The sequence below is a fragment of the Tarenaya hassleriana genome, unplaced genomic scaffold, assembly GCF_000463585.1.
Source record: "Tarenaya hassleriana unplaced genomic scaffold, ASM46358v1 Cleome22, whole genome shotgun sequence".
Taxonomy (NCBI): Eukaryota; Viridiplantae; Streptophyta; class Magnoliopsida; order Brassicales; family Cleomaceae; genus Tarenaya; species Tarenaya hassleriana.
The window spans coordinates 2,432,948-2,444,338 of record NW_010965541.1 but is presented as its reverse complement, the minus strand read 5'-3'; the positions used below and the strand labels follow the sequence as shown (position 1 = coordinate 2,444,338).

Below are 11,391 nucleotides of genomic sequence, written 5' to 3'. Positions count from 1 at the left end.
CCATCATGTATGCTATGCTTTGTACTCGACCGGATGTATCCTACGCGTTGAGCATTACGAGTAGATATCAGTCAGATCCAGGTGAGTCGCACTGGATCGCCGTCAAGAACATCCTGAAGTACTTGAGAAGGACTAAGGATGTGTTCTTGGTATACGGTGGGTCGGAAGACGAGCTCGCTGTAAGAGGTTACACCGATGCTAGTTTCCAGTCAGACCCGGATGACTACAGATCGCAGTCTGGCTATGTTTTCTGTTTGAACGGAGGCGCTGTTAGCTGGAAGAGTTCCAAGCAGGCGACCGTTGCAGATTCTACTACAGAAGCTGAGTATATTGCAGCGTCGGACGCGGCAAAGGAAGCTGTTTGGATCACGAAGTTTGTTGGTGACTTGGGTGGGATTCCTAGTGCAGATAGCCCCATTGCTCTGTATTGTGACAACAATGGAGCGATCGCACAAGCGAAAGAACCCAGATCCCATCAACGATCCAAACACATACTCAGACGATTTCACCTTATCAGGGAGATCATAGACAGAGGAGACGTGTACATTTGAAGAGTGTCGACAGATGCCAACATTGCCGATCCGTTGACGAAGCCTCTCCCTTCGTCGAAACATGAGGGTCATGTTAGGGATATGGGCATTAGATGTTTAGCAGTTCATGATTAGAGCAAGTGGGAGATTGTTGGTTTAGTACTCTATGATGTATTGTTTATGAGCTTTATTCAGATACATTTGATGTATTGATACTGTCTACAATTTTATGAGACTATTTGATTCATTACATGTTCTTGTATACTAGATGTGTTATGAAATCCATGTATCATTATGAATGATACTTCTATTCGAGATAGGTAGTCATAGTGTCTTGCTAGAGACCGCCTATGACTTGTATAAACGAAATGGAGATTTCGAGTTATAGTGCTACATGGGATGAGTCTACAGGGTCACACACAGGAAAGGACAAATGCGCGAGAAAAGACGAGAATTTTCCGGTAAAGCGGAGGCCAGACCGATCGGGCCAGAAGATCTGGACCGACCCCCCCAGCCAGTCCAGACCGATCGGTCCAGATGTAGACCGATCGGTCCAGAGGTGACGTCCAAATGTTGGTCGGTCCAGAAATGGTTCCAGACTGATCGGTCTAGAGTCCTGAACCGATTGGTCCACATGTAATAAGCTCCAGACCATTGTAGATAGTCAAGACGGGATTTTTACCTCTCGTAAAAGAGAGAGATATCGCTGGGCCCCTCGTGTGCGCGAGACTGTAGAAATGTGTGGCCGCACTATAGACGAGCTTCGTCTATTTCAGACAGTCGAACTCAGTAAATGAGAAAGCAGTCGAATCAGATAAAGTGGCTTGTCCATGCCTTATATTCGACATATGATATCGTGATACAAAAGGATCATCAACCGGAATCATCACTGGCGTTCGTAAGATCACGAAAAAACTCTATTCGAGATAGGTAGTCATAGTGTCTTGCTAGAGACCGCCTATGACTTGTATATCCGGAATAGAGATTTCGGGTTATACTGCTATATCGAATGAGCCTACAGGGTCAATACACGCAGGGAATGACAAATGCACGAGAAAACGTCGAGAAATCTGGACAAGAGGTCTGGACCGTTCGGTCTAGGAGTGGACCGAACGGACCGGAGCATCTAGTCCGAACGGACCAAATTGTTGGACCGAACGGACTAGAGAGTCCAGTCCGAACGGACCAAGTGTTGGACCGAACGGACTGACCCGTTAGATCGAACGGACCTAGTTATATGACTGGTTCGAACGGACCAAGTGTCCAGACCGAACGGACTACTAAGCAGTCTCTTCGGTCTGGGTTTCGGAATTAATTTTAAAATCCGGAATTAGGGTTAATCACTTGAATAACAGGAGATTAACAACCCTAATACTAAGGAGCCGAAAAAGAGAACTTCTTCAGACCTTTTGGAGAGTCTAGAGGGTTGAAGAAGTGATTTAAATCTCGTTTTTCTCAAAAAGCACATCATTGAATAGAAGATTCGAGTCCTAGCAGACAAGTTCCAAAGGTTGGAATCCATCCCGAGGTGTGGATACGTGTAGAGGGCAAGGTATTCTTCCTGCCCACAGTGATCGGACGAACATATCAATTGATACAGGCCCCGGATCGATCCAGGTAAGCGTTCTATCGTTTCTACAAGATCATGCATGATAGGTTTTAGGGTTTCATCAAAATTTTTGTTTTACATCCGCTGCGCAAACCCTAGAACTGATCTCTTAGGAATAGGATTCGCTTATGACATCCCAGGAAAATCCCAACATTTTCGACTTTGGGGGCTAATCCTAGTTAACCCTTATTTTTCTGGGCCACAATTCGGAATATTTCCAAAATCTGGTAAGTGACCCGGTCGGGTGGATGAAAATGACACGATCGTGTCACATAGCAGTTTTGACGAGCTTCACAAATTCACTCATAACTTTCTGTTCCGATATCGGATTTGGGTGATCTTGGTGTCTATGCGTAGATATCGAAGAGATCATTACAATGATACACTGCATGATTTGGACTTGTAGAGTGAAAGTTATTGGACTTGCAAGAGCTGACGTTTTCTGAGCTTCACGTTTTCTCTGGAGACACTCCAAATATTCCCGTTCGTCCGTGATGTTCCGTAGTCCATGTTTTCCACTCCTTTTACTCTTTTTATGTATGGATTCCTACTTAAACACCAAAGAACACAACCAACCAATATCGAAACCAAATGTGTCCTAAAATATCTACAAATATGTAAAATCGAGTGAAATACACTAGACATCCTATATCAAAACATAACCCGAAATACGTGTTATCAAACTCCCCCAGACTTAAACCTTTGCTTGTCCTCGAGCAAATACTCCGTAAAAATGGTCCGAAAGGAGGATGAGACAATGACATAACTCAAAATGATAATCGAGAGCGAAACCTCTATTCGACCTAGATCCCCGTGAACAATGATCAAGTCTGTCTAGTATGATCTCCCTCTCTAAAGGATAATCTTTCCTAGCCATGGGATCTATACCGTTACCTAGAACCAATCCAAGGACTTCAATCATCTATCAAGCATGTTTCTCGAACCTATTACACCATTCTACCTAATCGTATCTAGTCTACGCTTTCGGCATCCATTCTTTTTCTCTTTCTCTCCTTTTTTTTCATGTAGCTAGACTTTCTCTTTTTTTTTCTTTTGCTAGCATCCCGGGTTCCTAGGACGTTGAAGTTGAAGGGTTCCTAATCAATTTTTTTTTCGATTTTGTTTATTGGATAACCCGATCCACAACTTAGACCCGAACCATCAAATCGATGCACTCATGTCCTTGAACGATTTTCGTTGACGAGAAATGACAGCGGAGTGTCGAGATGCTCACTATCTTTTTTCTGCACATGAAGAAATAAGAATGCATTTGATAATAGACTCTACCGATTTTGAAAAACATGGGAAGGGTTCTTATAGAAACTTTTCTACTTGGCTAGACAACATCGGTCCCATGGGTTCCAACAAATGATTTCTATCCCACAAGTCATTCTAGACAATCCTAAAGGTCAAGCAATCAATTCAACAAAACATAACCACGTTCAACGGATCACAATGTTTTCAGGACGTTTCTACTCTCTCATGCCATAGATCATCACATCAACGCTCAAAACGGTTTTATTCACGTGATCTTATATGTCCTAAACACTATATGAGAATGCATAATCCTAACATCAAACTATATGATCCTAAAATATACTATATGCACATGCAACTAAAAAGTGGAAAGAAGAAAAATGCATGCAACACTACTCTATATGGATATAGTTTGGCGTTAGACGAATCCTCCCCCAGACTTGAACTGGACACCGTCCTCGGTGTCAATTCTCGTCTAGTAGAGGCAACCAATAAGATGAGTCAAAAGACAAGAAAATCAAGAATGAAGAAGAATATTTAACTCGAGATGTTCGTTCACTCGCATTTAGGTCTGCACCAATATCCGATGCAAAAACAAAAAGAAAGAAAAAAAAGACTAACCTAAGACCTCGGGTTGCCTCCCGGAAGCGCTTGTTTAAGGTCCTTAACTCGACTCGTCTTGCTCATGTGGGAGGGGTTTCAGGGGGAATGCTTCTTGGAGGAATGGTTTTAGGTGGAATGAGATTAGTGGAAAACTCACCCGACTTGGTATGGCTTCGATCGATGTGATGTAGTTCTTTATTTACCTTATCGACCGACCGAAGATTAAGTGGTGAAAATTGGGGGTCAGGATGGAAGTCCGATGGAAGAGGTGGTGAATCTCCTTGAATATCAGTTTGGGGGCTGCTCGACCCGAGATGGGAATAGTCTCGGACGAGTAAACAACCAGTTCAAACTTATGTGATTTCACCTCGAATTTTCGCTTTTGTGAACATGGTTGATCAAACTGAACGTCTTCCTTGTGTTTCTTTAGGCGTGAAGGGAACATAACCGGTGGTGGTCTTGGTGATGGAGACACATATTTCGGTTCTCTTCGTAATTCATCCTTAAATGCTCATCTGTGATAAAAAAAAGTCAGGCGTATAATCCAAATAGGCATTAGAACATTCACCTTTTTTGTATTACCTGTGGAGACTCTAACTCAGATTGTTCCACGTCCTTCATCGATATGGTGTTAAGATACTCTTTGGAGTCAGTTTCTGGTCGTTTCATAAAGGTCTTTTGCCACTGGGAGGCGATTTTAGCAGTTCTGTTGGACTGAGACTCGCGTGATTGCATATAATTCAAGAGGTCCTTTTGTCCCTGCAAAAACCGAACAAGTAAGGATTTTGTCTCAGAATCTATCTCCTGCTTAGTTGCGGATGATGGAGGGGCATATGCTTCCTGGGGTGATCCTTCAAAATGATAATATGTCTCATTGCCCTGATCGTAGTGATACGAAGGTATACACTGATAAGTCTGGAACTGATAGGATCCTTGATTCTGGTGGTAGTTGAAATCCCTCTACGAAACATCTGAAGTGTATGCATCATAAGAGAGATCGGGATAGTCCATCCAACCCGGATCATAAAGGTTGGCGTATGGGTCATTCATAAAATAGTTCATATCCACGCTTCTCTATTCATACTCTGAAAAAGGACATGCCTGCACACACAAGAGAAAACAAAGGAGAAAGAAGACATAGAGAACAAAACACAAAAGAAAAAAAAATAGACCCAGATAGATAGGATCTAATCCTATTGCCTAAATTGTTCTCGGCAACGGCGTCAAAAACTTGATATCGCAAATCTAGGTGTAGAAATATGGATCAAGTGATAATTAACCTAGACTCAACAAATACCGCAAGTGTACGGATCGATTGTAGTAGCTAGGGTCGAACACAGGGAAAATTAAACAACAAACTCAAATCCAAATCCAAGTCTAAATCCAGAGAAAATAATATGAGTGTGAGAGTGTAGCGAAGCAAACAATAAAAACGGTTGTAAACATTGAACGACGAATACTGCAGGCTTCGTGATTGCTTTACATGCAAGGATCTTTCAAAAGATGCAAACTTAGTGGTTTATCTATCTAATTCAGGGAATTCAAGCTCTTATCTGGCTTGTATTTACCAAAGCGAGATCACTCTGGATTGCATGGATAAAGAAGCATGTTTTCAAGGGTCGGACATATTGGGAATGCACCGAAAATACAGGTGCCACTTGAAACTTGAGAAAGCTTCTTCGGACGAAAGAACAGGTCCGAAGATTCTCAAGAATGGTTATTGGAAATGGCGAGACTGCCTCGTTCTGGTACGATGACAACCGCATGTTGGACCTCTAATTGAGTTTATTGGAAACTCGGGGCCTACACTACTTCGACTACCGAAATCTGCGAGAGTAAAGCAAGCAATGCGTGATGGCAGTTGGGTTTTACCGGGGGCGAGGAATGATAAAATACAACAACTGCAGATTATTCTCTTAATGACAGATCCTCCGAGTGTTGATAAGGGAGCTGACAAAATGCTATGGCGGGCAAATGAAGAGATTATCACTCAGATTTCAACTCACAGAAAACCTGGAAACTTGTAAGAAGTCACATCGAGCAGGTCCCTTGGCATACATTAGTCTGGTTCAGTGGGAGCATTCCACGACACTCATTCGCGGAATTTCACAGGTAGTTGGATTTTACAGGTATTTCACAGGAGATTATCGGCGACTGATCATCTTGCTCGTTGGGGAATCCAAGCGCCGAACCGATGCATCCTTTGTTACAGGGAAGCTGAATCTCATAATCACTTGTTCTTCTATTGTGATTATAGTGCTGCAATCTGATCATTCTTTATAGGGAAAATGGGCAGGACCCCCCACCCCGTGCTTAATGTTTACGACTGCATGCCGTGGATACGTCCGGCGGTTGCGCTGACTTCAAATTCGGGAAAAATTATCAAGAGACAATTGATCCAGCTGATCGTTTACGAGATCTGGAAAGAGCAGAATGCCCGCATCCACAAGGGTAAATCAAATTCAGTCCAACAGTTGCGACTAAAGATCGATCAAGCCATGCGGAACATACTCATCTCCTTGCAGAAGCCGAGAGAAAAAGATACATTCGAAACCATCCAACTTTGGTATCGTATTAGTTAGCTATCCTATTTCAATACCTTTTGCCCGCTTGCGAACCCCTGATTTTGATCTTTTTGTATACCTAACTTAGGCATGTATTTTTGAAAACTGTTCTCGGAGTAATACAAGAATCACATTTTATAAAAAAAAAACATAAAAAATAACGGGCACCCACCCCTTAACCCCTTGACTCCCTTAAAACTTAAAAATTATAAATACATTGATGTTTTTTTTTGTTTTTTTGAATGGGGCACGACGTCTGCCCATGTGCTCAGGCAGAAACATTGTGCATTTAATGTCTAGTTTATGTGAATCTTCCGTCTACATTATGCATTTAACTTTTTTTTTCCAGTTTTTAAACACAAAACCGCATGGTTTCTTTTGATTTGGCCAAGCAGGATATGCTTTTTCTATGTAATCTCATATTGCAATTGGGTCTGATGGTGTCCACAAAATTGCGCAGACAATAAAATGAAACTCTCTGGGGAGAAAATAACTCGGGGAAATGTATTTCGAAAATCGAATCGATATAAAGAAAGAAATAAATAAAAAAAGAAAAAAACGAATTCTTTTGATCCTCTTCTTTTTTCTTTTTTTTTTCGTCATCTTACTGAAAAAATAGATAGAATAAAGAAACATTTCCGAACACAAATCAAAGAATCTGTTCACATCTTGGAAACACATCCAAGTCTAGTGCACAGGTGCGTACTCATCTTATATAAGATGTCACATAAAGCATGAACCAGCTCATAGTTAGTTATCATCGTCTAGACAACCTGAATCCATTCTCCGACACTGGGAACACCTTTGTAAACGGCGAATAGAAGATAATAACCAGGAGGAGCAATGTTTCCGCTCGGAGGAGCCAAGGTTTGAATCTCATGAACATTGGGGGAGACATTGTGGGCGACACTTGAAACCCCCAACAAGACCATCCTCATGTTCATTGAGATACTATGTGTCGTAAAAGACGGTGCCAGCATCGTCAACCTCACCTCGTTTTTGTGGAACTTAGTTTGGTTCAGTTGGATCCTCACGCTGAATTTCTGTCCAAATCTGACCTGTTTCGGACTTCCATTGGCCACGATCCTCGGCCTCTGGTTGGCGAGAGCTGGGTCAAGGTAAGGCGGAGAGAATTTCTCGATCCTGAGTTCAGTAGGGTACTCAGCATCGTACTTGTATCCGTTGTTTGTATTGCTTCCACCGACTAGAACTTTACCATCGGGAAGAGCAATAGCAGTAGAATGATACATACGCGGGATAGTGGACGGAGCAAGCTCCTTGAAACGTTGGCCTCTACGGAGGCGAGGCATGTACAAGAGGGGTTTCAAGATCGGATCTTTACCATATTCCCAACCCGAGCAACCACTTTTAGCTCCATTGACAAAGAGGATATCGCCCGTTGGGAGGATAACTGAATCACCCATTACACGAGGAGTAGGCATCATCTCAGTTTTCCACACTGGATTTTGGCTGTTGATGTTCATTCTTGCACAATCTTGCAACGCAGGCTCGAAGATTTTCTTGCCTGCTTTGTAGTAAGCATCCTTCTTGGCCCCTCCACATATGAGAACCTCAGCAGGGATGATTTTCGGGTTGACAAGGTAGAGACGGATCGGGAGCAGGGCTGAACTCGCGGCTCCAGGGTAGTTACGGGCACCTCCCGGGAGTCGAGGGAATTCCTTGATGACTTGATTCGTTTTCGGGCTGAGGAGAATGGACCGATCATTCGCGAAAATGAAAAGATTACCGTCAGTGTTGAGCCAAACAAAAGGGTAGAGATTGTTCTCTTCCTTGTCGGTTGTTTCCCTGAGTAAAGCCGAGTCATAGAGCTTTGTGTTGATAACTCCTTCGGGAGGGATGTACTCGTAATTTTGAGCGTCTCGGCCCCCGACCACGATGAAGGAGCCATCAGGGAGAGCGGCTTGGGTGGAGTACCATCTCCTGGAAGCAAGGGCCTTAGGGTATTCGACCCATGGGCAGTTTTCACAGTCACGTAGATACCTTGCTGTGTTGGCTCCTCCTCCGAACCCTCCAGTGCTCACCAATGTCCCGTTGACCGATAGTCCTCCCGATGAGCACCACGTGTCCGTGTTTAGCTGTCGTTCATGATAACGTATTATTCAGTATGCCAAGGTACTAAACGAAGCTGTATGACTTCATGATTGGTTTGGGTTCATGCATTCAAATAATCCAAAAGAGATATATAACAACTACTATCCATACCAGAAGAGGCTTCATAGCACCGGTCTCTACGTCGAGGAGAACAGAGTGGGCCCAGCAATCTTCTTTCTTCGTCTTCGCATCGATGACGTGGCACTGCATGCCAGGTGGCAGTTTCATCCCCGACACTCTCCATATGGTGGCGTCGTATATCTGAACCTTATTTATCACCGGCATCAGAATTGCGTGCATGGCGGAAACGCCCGAGTTCTTCACGAATAGCTCCCATTTCCCTGGCCAGTTTGTCTGGGCCACAACGTCGCCGCTTTTGGAGCGTTTTTCGCCCACAGGTGGCGTTGTTGTTGGCGTTGGCATTGGCGTTGTTGGCGTTGGCGTTGGCGTTTTTCCCGGGTTCGTTTCTATGGGATTGCCTCTCCCGGGGAAACGAAACCATGGGAGCAAAGGGAGAAAGGGCAAAGGGAAGATAGCCTCGGACGAGGCGATAAGCAAAACGACGACGCTTAGGGTCAAGACGAGTCTCGTAGTCATTGAGACTCCCATTATATGTTTTGCCTAAACTTTATTTCTTTTTTTTGTGTGTGTGTTTGAAATGGGTGTATGTGTTTGTGGTATTTATAGGTTTCACTTTTGTCTCTTTTTACTCCTACTTTTGGTTTTTGTCTACGTGGCAAGACGAAGATTTCGAACACGTTTTGGTATTTATGGAATTAAGACGTTTTGATTGTTTTTTTTTTTAACAAAAAGACGTTTTGATTGTTATAACTAAAAAAACAAAAAATACATTGGCATACAACTGTAATATTTAATTTTGCATGACAATTTCTCAAACTCATATGGATAAAAACATGGGTAAGTTGTTATCAAAACGGTAACCTAATTTTCCTTGTAAGGTCCCACGTCCAAATTTCAGCATAAAATATTAGAGAAATCGTGTATTTGAATTTTTTTATTTATTAAAAAAAACTATACTGGTCCGAATTTTACCGCGCAAGCTTGATAGACGCCTGCGTGTGGAGCCAAGGATGTCCCTGACAACAACGCTCGTAGGCCGGGATTGGCCATCATGTAGTCTCAAATTCCTTTCTCTCCAAATGAAATAAATAAACCCTATGGAAGTAGCTGGATAATGAACTTCATCCCCCCTGGTTGAAGAGCATCCGACAATCCATTGTAAAATGGCAGCAAATGGCTCTTCCATCGGACGCGTGATAGCAGGCAACCAAGCACCGAGTTCGCAGACCCTGGTAGGCAACCTGTTCTGAGCAACTCACTAGCAAGTGAACGCATGCTTGTACGGATGACATGTGTGAACCAGACAGATTTAACTTTCTGTATTCGGGCTCAATTAATTTAATTTTAAAATATCATATTATATTAGGTTTTTACGCAAAGAAAAAAAAAGACATTATGTTATAAAATTCCGCAAGTGATCAACATGCAGAGGCTTAAATCTGCCATAAGAGCTTGTTCCTTGAGTCACAAGGAACTGTTACTTCTTATTTAAGAAACTAGATAAACTGAAAAACTTGCACAACCCAAAATCTTTTAGGGTTTTCACATGAAGGCTCCAAAGACCGCAATCGTTATGATAAACGAGAAAAGACTTTGTTCGGTAGCTTTAATGGCATCCGAAGCTTCGTTGTTGCTAGGAGTTGCAGTTGTGGTTTTCGAGTTTGATCCCGACGGTGGTGAAGACGACGACGTTGATATGGGAGAGGACGATCCTTCAATTGCATCTTTAAATATCTTTGCTTCTGGAGAATTTTCTGGGAGATTCAGCAAAGCTGCATAAAATGCATTTTATATGTCATTTGAGTTGACATATACAACGTATACACACACACATGAAGATGCTTCTATCGGTTGCAATGAAAACTTCATGCATATAGATTAGGGTTTTTGGGTATGTATAATATCCTAATTAGCTTTGTTATATGGTCACTTGAAGGGATATATATATAAATACTATCACTTATAGCTAGCATTCGTTAGATTGGGAAGTAACCTTGTGTATATGTATTCTTTTTTGAAATCATACGATATTATACAAGATTTGATGTAGTATATGAGTTTGGTTATTTCCACACAGTTTGAAACTTTATTATTTTTTCACAAAAGATGGTGGTCCATGATGATATAATATCATTTTGGCCCGGTCCAAACCCGCTTTTGGCCTGTATTTTTTCGGGTCGGGTCGATACGGCCTGATAGATGAACGGGTCTTGTTTTTTGAAGCCCAAACCCAAAATTTTTATGGACGGGCTCGGACCGAGTATCGGACCTCAAGCTTTTTTTGCACCTCTGATGATAACTATGAAAATATGTCTAAAATTGCAGTAGTATCGTTTCATTTTACTACACGGACATATGTTTTTTACCAAACAAGACGTCAAAAAAGAATAATAGAACAAAAACGGAGTGGTAGAATACTTACAAGGGCAATCGGAAACCTTAGCATCAATGTGACAAGCCAGAGGCATCTGAAGAGCTAAAGTTGTGTTAACCGGAAGCCCTAAAGAGGGATCCGTACTCTCTTTGATCATAACGCATAGACACTCTGGCTTGTTCTCCTTCACTTTCTTCGTCTCTTCACAACACTGAGCCGTTGGTTTCACCGCCGTTCCGCTCACAAATGGAATACACGACG

General features: G+C 42.4%; 2 protein-coding genes across 2 annotated transcripts in view; both read right to left on the bottom strand.

The window, feature by feature from the left end:
• Window positions 1-7,148: 7,148 nt before the first annotated feature.
• On the bottom strand, window positions 7,149-9,307 carry LOC104815117 (aldehyde oxidase GLOX1-like). The gene is made up of 2 exons (XM_010543438.1): window positions 8,787-9,307; window positions 7,149-8,659 (listed from the first exon to the last, which is right to left on the bottom strand). Exons 1-2 carry the CDS (start codon window positions 9,282-9,284, stop codon window positions 7,328-7,330), a joined length of 1,830 nt encoding a protein of 609 aa, XP_010541740.1. The 5' UTR covers window positions 9,285-9,307; the 3' UTR covers window positions 7,149-7,327.
• An 830-nt stretch (window positions 9,308-10,137) lies between these two features.
• The window catches only part of LOC104815116 (protein YLS3-like), a 1,752-nt gene continuing 498 nt past the window's right edge, over window positions 10,138-11,391 (bottom strand). Inside the window, exons 2-3 of the mRNA XM_010543437.1 lie at window positions 11,179-11,391; window positions 10,138-10,528 (exon numbers count right to left, since the gene is read on the bottom strand). Coding sequence (XP_010541739.1) covers window positions 10,299-10,528; window positions 11,179-11,391 — 443 coding nt within the window. The 3' untranslated portion in view covers window positions 10,138-10,298. The remainder of the gene's footprint in view (window positions 10,529-11,178) is intronic.